The sequence below is a fragment of the Xiphophorus couchianus genome, chromosome 5 (assembly GCF_001444195.1).
Source record: "Xiphophorus couchianus chromosome 5, X_couchianus-1.0, whole genome shotgun sequence".
Taxonomy (NCBI): Eukaryota; Metazoa; Chordata; class Actinopteri; order Cyprinodontiformes; family Poeciliidae; genus Xiphophorus; species Xiphophorus couchianus.
This window is the reverse complement of record NC_040232.1, coordinates 6,921,310-6,937,290: the sequence shown is the minus strand read 5'-3', so window position 1 is coordinate 6,937,290 and position 15,981 is coordinate 6,921,310. Positions and strand designations below refer to the sequence as shown.

The 15,981-nt window shown below is 36.8% G+C and overlaps 1 protein-coding gene across 11 annotated transcripts in view; it reads right to left on the bottom strand.

Annotated features, from left to right (window-relative positions):
* Nucleotides 1–15,981, bottom strand: part of tenm3 (teneurin transmembrane protein 3) — a 287,657-nt gene that overhangs the window by 28,875 nt on the left and 242,801 nt on the right. For 8 of the 11 annotated variants that reach the window (XM_028017268.1, XM_028017270.1, XM_028017273.1 and 5 more), the window contains 9 exons: nucleotides 12,889–12,960; nucleotides 11,343–11,520; nucleotides 10,954–10,974; nucleotides 4,828–4,952; nucleotides 4,590–4,697; nucleotides 1,827–1,981; nucleotides 1,148–1,249; nucleotides 783–956; nucleotides 12–71 (listed from right to left, as the gene is read on the bottom strand). In XM_028017268.1, the coding sequence (XP_027873069.1) occupies nucleotides 12–71; nucleotides 783–956; nucleotides 1,148–1,249; nucleotides 1,827–1,981; nucleotides 4,590–4,697; nucleotides 4,828–4,952; nucleotides 10,954–10,974; nucleotides 11,343–11,520; nucleotides 12,889–12,960 (995 nt within the window). The remainder of the gene's footprint in view (nucleotides 1–11; nucleotides 72–782; nucleotides 957–1,147; nucleotides 1,250–1,826; nucleotides 1,982–4,589; nucleotides 4,698–4,827; nucleotides 4,953–10,953; nucleotides 10,975–11,342; nucleotides 11,521–12,888; nucleotides 12,961–15,981) is intronic. The other 3 variants (XM_028017271.1, XM_028017274.1, XM_028017278.1) reach the window with 1 other exon arrangement.

Here is a 15,981-nt window from a genome sequence, read left to right as displayed (position 1 = left end):
CTCTGCAGTACCTTGCAGTCACAGTCAGATAATGCACCAGCCAGATGGGTAATTTCTCCATCGGTGGACACCTAGAAGTACAGCAGAAGATGTATAGCTATGAAAAATATGAAATAAAACAGCAGCCTGGCATTTTGACAGAAAACGAAGTAACAAACGAGAGATCTTAGTTGCAAGTGTTGGATATTAGCAGAAAAACTGATAAATAATAAGAAATAATATTGATTCAGGGCTCTTGGTCACTGAATTATTTTGGCCATTATTTTATAAAAGTGGCAATTTGTGAGTAAATCAGTTACATCTTTATTCTAACAAACTACCAGAGAGTGTAAGAACGTTTTAAATCATTTTCTAACTTAAAATTGTTCTTAGATAATCAAATATGCAGGCACAGTTCATGTGGTTCTTATTTTCATTTTTTTTCTTTTATGTATTGAGGTAAAGTTTTGTGCTGTATGGCTTCTTATTCTTTTTAAATGTGTAACTGAATCTGTTTTTTCAGATAAAAAAATGTGTTTTATTTATTTTGATGATGGAAGAAGCTTCCCAATTTGTCTGTATTGCACTGTAATGTGTTGTATTTATACTGATTGTACCCTGAGGGACTACTAGCCTTTATGGCTAACTCTGGCATATTATGTGATGTGCATTGTCCTTTTTCAATTAAATAAACAGCAACATTCAACAGTAAACGCTACAATACATATTCCTGACGTAACCTGGAAATATCACTAAATGTGAGAGAGTGAATGTGCCATAAAAATAAAAATGCGACAGGTTACTTGTCGAATGCGGTGCATCTTCTTCTCATCTGTCTCTGCGATGTAGAGGATGCCGCTGTAGGACAGAGCGATGGCGGTCGCTCCCTCCAGCATGGTCTGCACCGCTCTCTTTCCCATGGTGTATTCTATACCAGGTACCTGGCAGTGCATGGGACGACCAGCTACTATACGGACCTGAACTCACACACACACATACACACACACGGGACATTGTTTTCTAACTCAAATTACTTCACACTTTACAGATAAACATCCCAATAAAATACAGTGAAGTTTGAAGTTGTAACGTGAAAAAACGTGAAGAAGCTCAAGGGTATGAACCTTTTTGAAGTTAGGTGTACGAAAAGTGCAGATGTCAAACGTACCTGTCTGTTTTCAGTGATCTGAAGAACAACGTTGTTGTCCAGGACATAGATGGAGTTATCCATGGGGTTGATGGCGAGATCTGTGGGCCATTCTAATCGAACCTGAACACGGAGAAGAATGACAGCTTCGTTTTCCTTGGATCATCAACCATAAGCTGCACATTAAATATGTGAAACTGGTAATAAACTACTGTACCTATATGATATAGACCTGAATTCTGTCACACAAATAAAAAGAAAAACAAACAACCAGCAGCAAATACTAGAAGCAGCTTAATGTGTGCGAGTGTGGAGCTGTTTCTTTACTTGCCTCCTATCTGTTATTTGCAATATCACACACTGTCAATCTGAAAATAAGGTGCAATAATAGTGTACTATTTCTGACTCTCACACTCCCTACTATGTTCAGCTTTAGGCTGTAAGTAAATACATCTGGACAACAAAGAGTTTCACTGGGGATAAGGAGTAGAGAGAAAAACAGAATAGAAATGATTTCACCCAACAAAACTTCTTCTCTCATTAATAGATTCAAGCTTATCTGTGTTTTCTCTGCTTCACTGCATTCAGTCCCACCAATCACAACCAACAGGGGTTTACACTGGCTCCAAGCCTTCACTTTAAAAACAGCAGTGTGGTACAGTTACACTGTGGCTGTGTTATAAGTGCTCTGTATGTTAACCTGTCTTATGTGCATGCTGGTATCGCAGGTCAAAGGTCGTGCAGAGGTCAGGTCGTTGCTGCCCAGCACTGTGGAAATGATTCCATTACGATCCACTTTCCTGATCATCGTTCCGTCCACAAAGTAGATGAGTCCGTTCTTATCGGCTGCAATCCCTGGACAGCAGAGACAGATTCACAGGAAAACAGGAAGAGCGAAGACACATGTGAAAGTTTAGATATTACACATAATAATTTAGCAACCTTTTAAATGATGAATTATTAAGATTTGACTTAAAATTGGTAGCATAGACACTGAGCAATGACAGCAAAAATGGGTGGAAAACATTTTCCTAAACTTTGTATTTTAGGAGTTTTACAAATAAAGAAGAAAAATTTTAAAGCTACTAAATATATTTAAAAAATGACAGTACAAATATAAATTAAGTACAAAGCAAGAAAACAAAAAAGTTCTTGTCTGCTACACTGAAAAACACAAAATCTTACCAAATATTTTTTGTTTAGCCTCTAGGGAAAATATCTTAATACACTCAAAATAAGACTAAACCAACTTACAAGTAACTTATCAACAAGAAACAGGAGATTGTTTTAAGTCTGTAATTTCTTAATATTGATGAAAAAGTGGAAAATGCAGCAGAAGATTATTTCATTTATAACAAGACATTTTTCCCATGAGTGAAATAATCTGCCAGTGGAACTAGTACTTTTTAAAATCAATAATTAAGGAATTATTGACTTAAAACATACTCCTATTTTTTGCAGAAAAGTTACTTGTAAGTTATTTTTTTATCTTAGTTTGGGTGTACCAAGAAACTAGGCAAAAATATTTGGCAAGATTTTGTGTTTTTGCAGTGCAGTTTTTGTCTTCATACAATGAACCTTTTAGATGAAGAAAATTTTATTAAATTCCAGGTGAATCATGTAGGAAGGCTGCTTTTCCTCAGACAAGTACATTTTTATGCAACATCCGTTGCACTATGTGTAGTGCAAAAGTACTGCACTATTTATATTACACAGATTTGTGAAATGTAAATTCTGAAAAATCTGCACTTCGATGTTGGACATGGTGTTGTAAACATGTCATATTGACATTCTAAAATATTCATCCTTTGACAGTGATAGAGCTCAATAAGCTCCATAAGTGTCCTCGGATGTTGAAGGTATCCCTATATGAACTGCTGAGTTTGGTGAAAGAATCACAGCGCTGATATTTTTAAATTACCACCTTGTCTGTCTGGACAGATCCGCACAGAGCGTCAGAGCCAGTCCTGTAAATGATATACTGACCCACTTGATATTCTGTTCCCCTCAAGCACGAAAAGCATTCATAATTTTCCCAGGACAGATGTGGCTCCAGAGTGAAAAACTGCCATCACATGCAAAACTGCAGTACCGATCAGGAAGGAGCTTAGCTGTGAAATCTGTCTGCACATCCAGCTTGTGTCACCGGGGTTCAGTTTCAGCTGCTTACTGTTTAAACCTTAACTTTCCACGGCCATTTGAGACTTCCCCACTTCCTGCACCTCACATTTTTATTGTTCATCTCTACAGCATGATGAAGCATCGCTGAGCAGCAGGAGAAGATACAATCCTGATTAAAATTTTAGGTAGATGGAAATCATTCGCATTTCATGCTGCTAGATTTTTTTCCAGGGTGTGGAATTCATGTCCATTATTGCCATTCAACCCTGAATATGTTCATTGCTATTCAATAGGAGATCAGGGGAACATGCAGTGGGCGTTGTTTGCTTTGATAAAGTATTTGTACAAGACAGTAGTTGTGAAATGTGTTGTTTTCAGTCATCAGAGGAGAGTCCTCAGTCCGGAGGGAGACACGCTCCATGTAGCCAGCAGCAGTTTGACGCCCCTGTGCAACCTGAACGTTCATTGTTCCTGGGGAATCCCAGGATGAGCTGGAGGATGTTTGTCATCAGAGGGGAAATAAAAGGTAATCTTTCAGTGTTCCTTATTTGACGCAAAGTCCAAATGGGTGAATTTGTGGCATGGGAGGAGATGTTTTATAGTTTTTAAGGCCTTCTTTTGTAGCTTTCTAGTGGTTATTGTTTTTGATGAGGGAGCGTAAAGCTCAAAACAGTCAATTATTCATAAAACAGAGCAAGATAAGCTGATAGTCCAGGGATTAAATTTTATGTTTGTGTGGTTTCTCAAAGAGGAGAGACAAATTTTAGTCAGATCAATAGAAAAATAAGTCATGGTGGTAATTTTAGTGTCAAGTATGAAGAATCCTGAGGTGAGCGAAGCATCTGAACAGAGTACAATGAAACTAAGTATTGTAATCAGTGGGTCATTACTGCTGCATTTGAGTCATAATTGTACTTATTCTGTAACACTGGCAAACATGTGGTAACATCTGAGAGCTGTGAAAACATTTTTTGTTGACGTCCAAAAATTAACAGAAGCTCAGATTAATTGCACTCAAGGCGATGTAAGCAGATAATTTTCCTCTATGCATGTGGCTTCCCTTATCATTCAAACAAAGTGCAAATATAAAATATTTATAAATGGCGGAAGAGGAGTCAGTAAGTACATCCAGCTCAATTAGTGTAACACTACACAAACCAAGACCGGTCCTACACACCAGAGGAAGTCCAGCGGTAAAGAGAAACCATCAGGTCTAACAATAAGTTCAGGGTCTGTCTTGAACGTGAATCTAAACAAGCGCTTTTTTATGTGTACTGCGAACTAGATTTCAAAATATACGCAATAGGTCACAGGTGTGGTGTGTGTGTGTGTGTGTGTGTACCTTTTGGTCCCAGTAGCTGTGCCTCCGTAGCTTTTCTCCCATCACCACATCGGGCCTCATCGAAAGGAGGACACTGCTCACCTGTGCCAGCCACGACTTCTCCATTACCTGAACACACACACAAATACACACACTGAATTTGCTGCAGGACTTTTCCAAATACTGAATATCAAACAATAATGGAGAAGGATGCTTCAATTTCTGCAAACACAGGACTTTTCCTGTGGCTTGTGCTTACTGTTGAGGTCACGGGCGCCGCTAAGCATCTTGGGACGGTAAATTCTCCTGGAGTTGGTGTCGGACACATACAGTTGTCCGGTTACTGGGTCAGTGGCCATGAAGTAGCGGTGAGCAGGGTTGTTGCTGTGGAGGACAGTAACAGACAAGCAAGCACAGAGTGAGGAGAAAATATATCAAACTTCTTTATTTTGAAGAATTTGTTGTGCTTTATTTAGCCGTAATAAGGATGGGAGAAATAGACTCAAAGTTTTGTCACAATATTTTGAGGTACTATTGTGATGATGAAAAGTTGGTAATTATTCTGATGCTGTATGTCTGGTTGTTATTTACAATTGTGATTATTACTATTATTATTTTATGTAGATGATGTTGTCTTGATATGAGTTGGCTTGCAGCCATTTTGTCTATGTAATGTAATTTATTTGTTGACTCTTTAGCGCAGTACATTGAGCAGGAACATAAATATTATTACAAGGTTTTATTTACAAATGTTTGATAATTACTGAGTCAGTAAGTGATATATTTAATTAAATTGAATTGAATAAATTAAAAATGTTCACTTCTTCCTCCTCCTTTTCAAACAGAAAAGTAGTGGTGAACTAATTATTTTGCTGGTTATGTATGCACATGTTTCCTCTTTCCTACTGACTCCTTGTTTTTTTGTTTTTATAAACCTGTTTGAAAATACATAAATACATCAAAACAAAAGTAATCTCAAGCTAACTTTAGGTGACTGAATGCCACAGCAATCATAGTCTCACAAACACGACTGATCTTGTAAAAATGTCTAAATAGCTGCTTTAGGACACAAATCGCATGAACAAGTGTGATTTGTTTCACTAAACTGCACACAGTAACTGCATTTAGTCATATTTTGAAATCAATTGATGTTCTAAATAAAAATAAAAAACATGGAGAAAATAGTAAAATTAATAATCTCAACAACACAGATGATTTTACGGGGTTTAAACATCATTAGTTGAAATTGATCAATTAATGTTAAATTGAAAATCCTTATCACGATAAGAATCACGATAAATTATAAACGATTAATTACCACCATTAATCCGTAGCTTGACAGGAAGCAGGGCAGAACGAGATGACATGCAGTGAAAGGCTCAGGGTCAATCACTGACCCCCACATGGAGCCCAGATGAATATTATAAGTGACTTTTAACACAACACATCCTGCTGCTTTCAAGACTCTACTTTATTGGTGTCCCCCGGCCACACAAAACGCAATTTTGTTTCGCTGTATACTTTTCAAAAATACAAGAGATGACAACACATTACTTGGTGCTTGTTTCTGGTTAGAAGTAATAATGATGGAATCACTTTGCTTTTAGAAAACACATACCTCCACAGATCTACCGCGGCTGAGACTGCAGCTAAATGAGAGCTTGGGATCTTAACAAGCTGTTGTATCTGGCTGATGGCCACAACAACAGAGCTGTCAGCTCCAACAATATAAAATCTGAAGCAATTCCAAACAAAATGGACTATTGTAAAACAACATCTAGGCAGACCAAAAAGGACGTGGAAACATCAAGCCAGAAAACTCTGAGCAGTATGGCTGGAAAATGGGAAATGCACAGCAAAAGAAAATCACAAATGGGCAGAAACAGGAGTGTTTGTCAAGGTTCCAGTGGGCTAAAGGGAAACTGTAATGGATTGTGGATGATTGGCTGAAAGTGGGATACAGTGAGGAATTCCAAATCTCTATTGGCTAAGAATAAGATGCTGGACCATTTGCCTGGTGCCATCCCAATGCAACATGCAAAAATGACAGCCTGAAGAAAACGAGTAAATCTCTACGGCATAGGGATAAAGTTAGCTTTGGTGGAGAAGGCAATAATGTTTAAACTTTTCTATAGGACAAACAGATTAACTGAATGAGATAGTCAGCATCTCTAGGCATGTTGCAATAAATCAATTAATCACATGATAAATTAACACTAGCTCAATAATTTCCATTTGTATTATTTATCATTTTTCTTGTTTCTCCCTCTTTCTACCAGAAACTGGATGACTGAAGTCTTCAGTCTGGTGCTTTGGTCTCAACTAGCCATTTTTTGTTTACAGAGACGTCCTAATTAATTTTATTTGATGTTTCTGTTGTTCAGTTTATTTATGCTGGACATTTAAAAAGTCTTCCAGTGCCACTGTTAAATGTTCATTAGAATTTAAAGTTTATTGATCTTTGAGAGTGTGTTCTTGCATTATTATGCCATTGCCAGAAGCCGTTGAAAATGATTTCAAAACAACAATATTATCGTTCATTGCAATAACCTCTGGGACAATTTATTGTCCAGCAAAATTTGTTATTGTGAGAGGCCTAAGCATCTCATTTAAAGTGTAAATGTAATGTGGAAAAACCGCAGGCTCATTGGGTTCTTCTGGAGATCTCTTCTCGTTAAAATGGAGTTTCTCTGTTCTACTGTTGCCACATGCTTTTAAACAATTGGGATTCTATTCTAAAATTAACTTAATTTATAACTAGGACTGGATCAGAATGGTTGTAACTGAATATTGATCTGATTACATTTTTCTGTAGAGTGCCTGGAGATCTCAGTTGTCAAAAATTAGCTCGACAAAAATGTAGTGATTCAACAGTTGAATTCAATTAAAGTCCATCCCTAAAAGAATTTAAACAAAAAAAAAAAATGAAAGCCAGATGTGGCAAAGCCCTAGTTGTGATGTTTACATACAATGTAGTGTGGAGCGATTGCATCAGTTTTTACTGACCTAACAATGAAGTGCCAATGATTACAAGAATGTCATCCAATGTTTTCGAGGCTTGTTTTACAAAGCACCAATGTTAAGCTGCTAAATAAAACAGCTTTGTCTCCAAATAAATTTTTATAAACTGGCAGAATCATGAGCTAAACGCTGGTGGAGAAACTCTGGCAGAGATGAGGGAAGTATGCATTTCTGCCAGCTCTTTAAATTCCTCAACACTTTTAAAAGACAAAGTGCTATAGTTAAAAATAGCTGTGTCTTTGATTTAATGAGCGCTATCACTTTTCTGTAACACAGTTTGAGGAAGCCCGCTGCACTGTCATGTAAAGGCTGTGTGTGTGTTTTGGCCTCTGGCCTCGAGTCCCAGTGGTCAGTAACTATCAGCAGATGATGACAGGGTGTTAATTAGGACAGCTAAAAATAAACAGGCAGGTTTAAAACAACTGAGGAACAACACAAGGCTTTATGTGGACTGAAATATCCTATTAGGAAACAATCTAAAGCTGAAGACAACACAATCTATTACTTAAAAAAAGAAAAAACTGAGATAGAAACCATGCTACTAGCATTGGGAAAGAAGACTTAATTAAACGTAAAAAAAAGTGTGTGTTTAGATATGTATCAGAGTTCAAAAAGAAGGCAGAGGATATATGTTTACCTATCTACAAATCACATCTGTGAATGGAAAGCAATGACATGTTGACAACTTCAGCTCCAAGTTTTATATTTGATTACTTCACCTTTTACACGTCTCTTCCGCTTCATATTCCAACATGTCAACAGAACAGCATGTTTCTCAGGATAAAGAATGAAATTTCTCCTTAAAAGATTTCTCACAACGTGAATCTATTTGGAGCTGAAAGAGGATGCTGACATGTGGAAAGCACTCTATTACCCAAACATGTCAGGGCTCAGTAAAACACTGAAGGGGAAATGGAGGCAAGGACTGAAGCAAAAAAAAAAAAAAATCAAAGACGCAAAAGTGAGAAAGGAAAAGAAAGGAAGAAGGCACTGATGGAGTGTGAAAAGGGGTGAAGGGTGCAGAGCAAATGAGTCATCTTAGGAGACACTGAAAGAATGGGGCTTGGAAAAATGAGTAAAGGAAAACAAGAAGGATAAAGCAAAAGAAGACAGAGTATTCAAGATGGCAGGAAGTAAAACAACAGAATAACAGAACAAAGGCTGAAAGTTGCCACATATCTATTCCAAAGCAAAACTTGACCTGAAACACGACACAGACGGGACGTGAAACTGAGTCCACTGACTTTTAGAGGAAGAACAAAAGCCAACGTATATTATGGTGACGACAACGTACAACTTTTGTTTACTAGTCCAAGCAGTAAACTCCAAAATAGACTCTCAAGTACATTAAGAGCAAAGTATAGTTCATAAATGAGAGACAATGTTCAATTTCTGAAAAAAGATGGATAGAATGTGATGATATTTTCATAATCAGATGATAGCAGTGAAAACATAGGTAAGTTAAGAGGTTGAACATCCGTGAGGTTAATATTAAGAAACTACTGTTAACATGAACAGATTGTTATGGGCCATTAGCAGCTTAGTTTCCAAACATCACTGAAATTTTTCACAATTAAATCTGAGGATGCGTCACATCACCTGTCAGAGCTTACATATCAGCTTGCTTTAATCTCTGATTGCATGACATACAGATAGTAAGAGTTGTGATGCTCATGGTGTTAAAATTTTGACATGTTTGAAAAAAAAAGAAAAGAAAAAAGGACTAGCAGCTTGATTTAGCAGGTGATCAAACGACATTTGCTACATTATCAGTTTCTTTGAAAGGCGCTTCTGGAACATTATTCACTATATAACTGTGTCTTCATGGGGATTTTCACTGTCAGCCATTGAAACTCAAGGCGGATATGTGATAGTATGGCAGCGGTGTAACAGTTTGTACCCAACTGGATTTTATTCTTTAAATCATACAGACTCCAGCTGTGCACCTTACATCTAAACCCTTTTATCTGGTGAAAGGTGGTTTTACTTTTAAAGTATTGTGGCAAATGACCGAAGCAACGAGATCTCTCTGTTTAGGAACAAAGAGGTGGCAGAGATGGAGTTCTACATTTACTTTAAATATGCCACAAAATATGGTGTCTTTAAAGTACAAAGAGAAGTAACTTAAAGCACATAGTGTCCCAACATTCAATATTTTATTAACCTATAATCATTTTTCCATTCTTAGTCACTTAAATCTCACTAACTTAAATATGTGGATTAAGGATTAGGGCCACTGAAAAAAATAATTATGACCTTAATCTCAGATTCCTGACTATTGGTATCAGAAGATTTAAGTCAGAATGGGGAGAAAAAAAATTCTGAAAAAAGTCAATAGTCTGAGAAAAAAGTCATGATTCTGAGATTAAATTCAGAATTGGTGCTAAAATTTTGACATGTTTAAAAAAAAAAGAAAAGAAAAAAGGAGTAGCAGCCTGATTTAGCAGGTGATCAAACGGCGTTTGCTACATTATCAGTTTCTTTGTCAGAATTACATTGTCATTGCTGAATTACATTGCCATATTGTCAGAATTCTGAGATTAAGTTCAGTTCTCATAATTCTCAATTTAGTGCCAGAATCTTAGAATTCTGAAAAAAGTCAGAATTCTGAAATAAAACTCTAAAAGTTTAGCAGAATTTTAAAATTCTAAAATAATAAAGAATAATATTATTTCAGATGTTATTCTGAAATAATTATTTATTTCAGAATTCTGAAATAAAATTCAGAATTCTGAGAAAAAGTCAGAATTATCTTTCCTAATCCTCTTCCATATAAATGAGTGCAGTCTTTTATTTTTACCTTTTCATTCCCTTGCATTCTTATTCTTTTACTTGTGCGCCATCTACGATAAGCCATCTACAATAAGCCATCTACATAATGTGATTGCTCCTAAGACTTAGACTTATTTTATTAAAGAGGACAAAGCACAGAGGAGAAACAAGGAGACCAGTTACAAACAAAACCTTTTGCCAAACCACCAATTTCTCTCCTTGCGGGATCTCCTTGCTAAGAGCTGAAACTAAAGCGATGCTTTGCTGTTCATCTGAGCTGACAAGCAGTCGATGGGGCTTGATTTTGTGTGAAAACAGGTCAAGACAAGAGGAAGAAAGGGAGTGACAGCAAAGGAGAAAGGAATCAGGAAAAAAGAAAGATGACAGCATCTTATTTCAAGGCTCCTTCTCATAGTCCTGACAAAGTCAATTACATGTTTGTTTTACTCTGCTGAGTAAAATGTGGCCATTGCAGACAAATGTAAGCCAGAAAAATTGACAGAGAAGAATCTGATATTTAAAATGAGCTGACAGCACAGTAAAAAGAAAAAGGGTAAAAAAAAAACAGGTGAAAATATTTATCCCCTCTTACCTATGCCTGAAATCTTTGTTTCTTTAACACAGTGCAAGCAAAGGCAAGGAAACACAGAAGAGACATGAGTTAGTCGACAGCTTGATTGATTGACTTACAGGAGAAATTACTGAGAAACAGACAACACAACAGACTGAAATCATGCTTCATAGAAATCATTAGAAGAAAGATTTCAGATGAATGTTAGGGTTTGAGATCTAAGAAACAAACACTCAACACGAAGCATGAGCATGGATCATCTGAACCGTACAAACATGGATGAAGCCGTGGATTTGGAAGCGTTTGACTTTAAAGTACTGCAGTTAGAGCTTTCTTTGTAGGATACTAAGGTGGAGTTTGCCCTGTTTTAAGAAGTTAGGAAGAACCAGTGTTCCTCCCTCCGTTGTTACCTGAGCTCCATCACACTGCTAACGTTCCCAGAGGGGAAGATCCTCCTGATGTAGTTGAAGTCCCCGACAAAAATGCTGCCATCCGCTCCACAAGCGAGGGCCAGAGGCGCCAGCAGCTTGTTGCCCTCTGCCTGGCCGTTACAGCTGGGGCAGGAGATGCTGCGTCGCCGACCGTTTCCTGAGATTCACAGTCAGTTTTAGTCAGTGAAATATTTAGTTTTACCAGAGAAATCATTCAACTCATCAACAAATACAGTTCTATTAATTTATTTTTATTTCCTTTGCTGTTTTGTCCTATTTAAATTAGGAATGGAAGTTATTAATTGAGTTGATCTAAAGTTGATTTATCTTATCGATCAACTAACAATTAAATGATAAGCGGCTATTTTCTTATGTCAAGATGGCCAACCGTCTTTCCATAGTATGCTAACGCTGCTCTGTCATGCAGTACTTCGGCTAAATGAGCGCTATGAAACTTAAGGAGCTTGCCGAGTGATTATGTTTGAATAAAATCCTATTTACATCCCACACCAGACTTTGTTTGCACCATTTATCTTTTCCTGTATCAACTGGCTCAGCGCAAAACTTCCCTGCAGCGGCCTCTCCTGGATGGAGGCCAAACTACTACACTAAAAGAACGATATTAGTTTATCTGATTGAAACTAATTTTAACGTAATAAACCATTAAGCAACAATTAACCATGAGTAGATTAATTGTTTGCATCTCTAATTTAAATATTCCAGAGCATCAAACTTTTTAATGTCAGACAAAAGCCCTGATATTGTAAGTATGAAAATAAATTTGCTTAATAGAAAAGCCCCAGTTTCGAGAAAACTCTCATTTTTTGTTATAAAGTTTTACACAGTGTTTTTTTTTTGGCTGCATCAAAATTTTGCAAAACTGCAATGGAGACACTTTCATCGCATCACATAAGTCGAAATCAACAACCGGATGTTACTACTGGTGGAAAAGACAAGACGACAGGAAGTGGTAAGAGGATCATGGCGCAGAATGTTTTTTAGTAACTTATTGAATGAACAAACTTGATTTTAATTGTGTTTCCTATCTAATGAAAACACTGCAATTGTGAAATTGCGTCTTTTCGACATTTGCTAAATAGTAACAGAGTTTTACACGTTTGTAATGGCACAGCTATTGTGCCTTGTGATTAGAAGTGATACTTCCTTTGTGTTTTGTTTTCAGGGCATGGTTTATTACTTTTTGAGGTAATCATGTAATCTATTCCCTGCTGCCAGACAGGTTTTTTTTTTTATTATCTCAGAGGTCAAACAGTGAAATGACCTCGGCTTTTCAAAAAAATTTAGTTTGTCACAGTTAACTCAGGATTTCACAAATATTCAACTTTCATTTAAATGAAAGCCTCATCTGAAAACTGATTTATGTGTTCACTTAGGTTATTTTGGCCAAATTAAGATTTACCTGCTGATGTGAAACATTAAATTGGAAAGAAAGAAAACCCCATAAGAAACCTCAGAGGATAATACTTTATCACAATGTTAAGATGTTAAAATAATGTATACTTACCCATAATGCTGCTGATGACAGGGGGCTGCTGAGAGATAAAGACATTCTCACCATTGCCCTTGTACAGTATACCTAGAAAAGAAAAAAAATTGAGATCACTTTAAGAGTTAATGAGAACAAGAAGAGCAGCAGATGTAAAATAAAAGCTGATTGGATGAGTTGACATTAGGCTCTTTCTACTGCTATCAATAAACTTGGTGCATTTAGCTATATAATTATATCTGAATATTTTGCAGTGCCTTCTTAAAACAACAGAGGAACTTGGACAGATGAAGAATGTGCAGATGTCGAACCACCTGGCCATTTACCCCTTTGTGAAGAAAGCCTCCATCTGCAGGTCTTCAATCTTATGCTTACTGCTTGCCAAAACTTACTCCATTCGAGTTTAATGATATTTTGCAATGAATAAATACAGAAATAAATTGACCCGGAGGCTGTCAGTAATTAAATGTTACTTGATGATCTTTCTGTCCTTTCTGAGCTCCTACTTCACACACACACTGCTCATTCTGCCAACGGCAACTTTGGTGCTACGAACAAGTTGACACTCAAGGCCTTTTCACAAAAACTGCATTAGTTTGTCCTGGTATGCACATATACAGTGCTTGTCAGGAGTTTACATACAGTCGCACTGAGAATGGGTTCCATGTTAGCTTGGAGCTTTTAATCAAGTATTTCAGCTGTTTTCTTTTCCAGGGTAAAATTATGAAATGTAAAACTGAAATGGATTTTATAAACAAGAACTGGGTGCAAATGTTTAAATGTACAAATTGCAGACAAATCACATGTTTTATGTACTCATGGAATTAATTATGGTGATATATTTAACCATCTTGCAATCAAAATCACTGACTTTGTGATGATGTTTTAGAAATATTTGCAAGTAATTTTGCGATATTTTTATCTAATTAAACCCCTTGCAAAATCTACATACAGAAGAAAAAGAGGAGAACAAAAAGTAAAAAGGAGACAGATTGGACACGCAAACAGGCTTGTTCTTAAAAGCACTTAGTTCAATTTTTGTTGAACTTTATCAAACACAGACATTAAATAAACCTGAAACAGCAGACAAGTAAAAGTATGAAATACTGCCACCTTCAAACCCAATGTTTTTGACAGTAAAAAACATTGTAGTAAACTCACAAATAATGCGCCGTTGCAAAAAAACATTTCAAAATGCAGGGATCTGTTGAATTTCCGCAATCGCAGAATCACGAAAAGCTGTAGGAAATTATTAGAACTGGCAGAGCTGCTTTATAAATTGTTGTTTAATAAGTCCATCCATTTAAACGTAATTCCAGAAACCTAATATTAATATGGTTTATTAAAAACAGGCTTTGATGTGATGTCGGGATCATTGTCTTCTTTGAACAACAAACTGTGTCAAAATTTTCTTATCTCACCCAAACGGTGGAGGGAAATTGGTCAGTCTGTTTAGGGACAAACCTGGAACCAAAAGTTGTTCTACAGTAAGGCTCTCATAAACCCCAAACTTCAACAATAAATTTCTAATCTAAAGTAGACACCTAAAACCTGAACTAAAACATGTAGCTCCCCACATTTACAAGTCGGAAGCCTTCTGGCGAAAATGTTTACAGTCACATGAGGCAAAGAATTAGATGTAAGGTACAACAAAGTAAAGATCATGGTGTCAAACGTCAAAGTGTGAACCATGGTGGTGTTGCCATCATGCTGAGGGTTTTGTTTTATACTCGTGCATTGCATAGAGTGGACAGAATAGGAAAAAAAGGAGGACTACTTCGAGAAAAAGTTGAACAACTTATTCAACTTTTTCTCAAATCAACAGCTGCAGGTCAAATCACACAGAAACATAGAAACCGGCTTTTGGATGGAAAAAACAGGTTAACATTAAGCTACTGGTATTCTCTACTACACTGGGAATGTAATGACTTGAAATGTAAGTCTGGAAAAAAGTAAATAACTGACTTCTACCATTTCTGCCAAGAGGAATATTTATGTAGTGACAGAATTTTGCCTGGCATTTGCTGTTGACTAAAAAAAGTGTGTAGTTTTTCTGCAACTTTCTAAGGCTGGTATTTGGACATGTTGGAGTCAGATGTTGTATAATCCTTCCAGTGTGGTAAAGTAGCTGTTCATCATTAAAAAAGCCAAAGATGAATACAGATTAGTGCCAAAGATGCATGCATCTAAACTTATGACTGCTCCTTGAAACCGTTCCACTGATCATTACTGGAAAATTCAGCATAAAAGAAATGAAAAGATTAAAAACCAGTTAAGACACATCCTTCTTTACTATTCTTTTTATGGTATCAGTCTGTACCTTAGCTTTGAAATGAGCAAAAAAAAACAGCAGCGGTTTCTAAGAAAATATACTGGTCATAAATAAATAATGCTGTTATAATCTTTGCAACAGTTAAAGGCTAAAAGCACAGGCCTTCAAATCTGATACGCTGGAATGTAAATATGTGGGAGACAGACACAGAAAGAGAGAAAGAAAACACGTAGCCATGAGCGCTGAGCTATTTACTCCATGCAAAGTGGAAATAACAGATATGGAAGGATGGAAGATTTTTGATGAAAGAGGAGAAAGAGTGAGTAAAGATAAGGAGGAATGAGCTTCACAGGCTGACTTTGTGACAGGTGACGGACCCATGAGACGGCAAACAGAGTGAAGGAAAGGGATGAACTAGTTCTTCAAAGTGAAACATCAAAGAGAGGCCTCCTGCGGTGAGCTTGAATTATTAAAACACAGCCGCCATTTTGAAAGCAAGCCGCATCGAATGCTATCTATTCGGCACAAACTATCTATCTATCTATCTATCTATCTATCTATCTATCTATCTATCTATCTATCTATCTATCTATCTATCCATTTCCCTCCATTCAATTTAGTGGATTTTTACTATAAGTCACATGTGAATTGTATTTGGGTTTTGCAGACACAAAAAGTACAAAATGTTAGCATGAACCTACAAACTAGACCTAAAATGAGTGCTGAATGCAACAATGCCCATGGAAATACTTCAAAAGAGCCACAGGAAGCCTGGGCAAACAAAAGCTAAAAAATGGAGGAATGAGCGCTGGGCCACCCCTCATTCACACAAACATCCG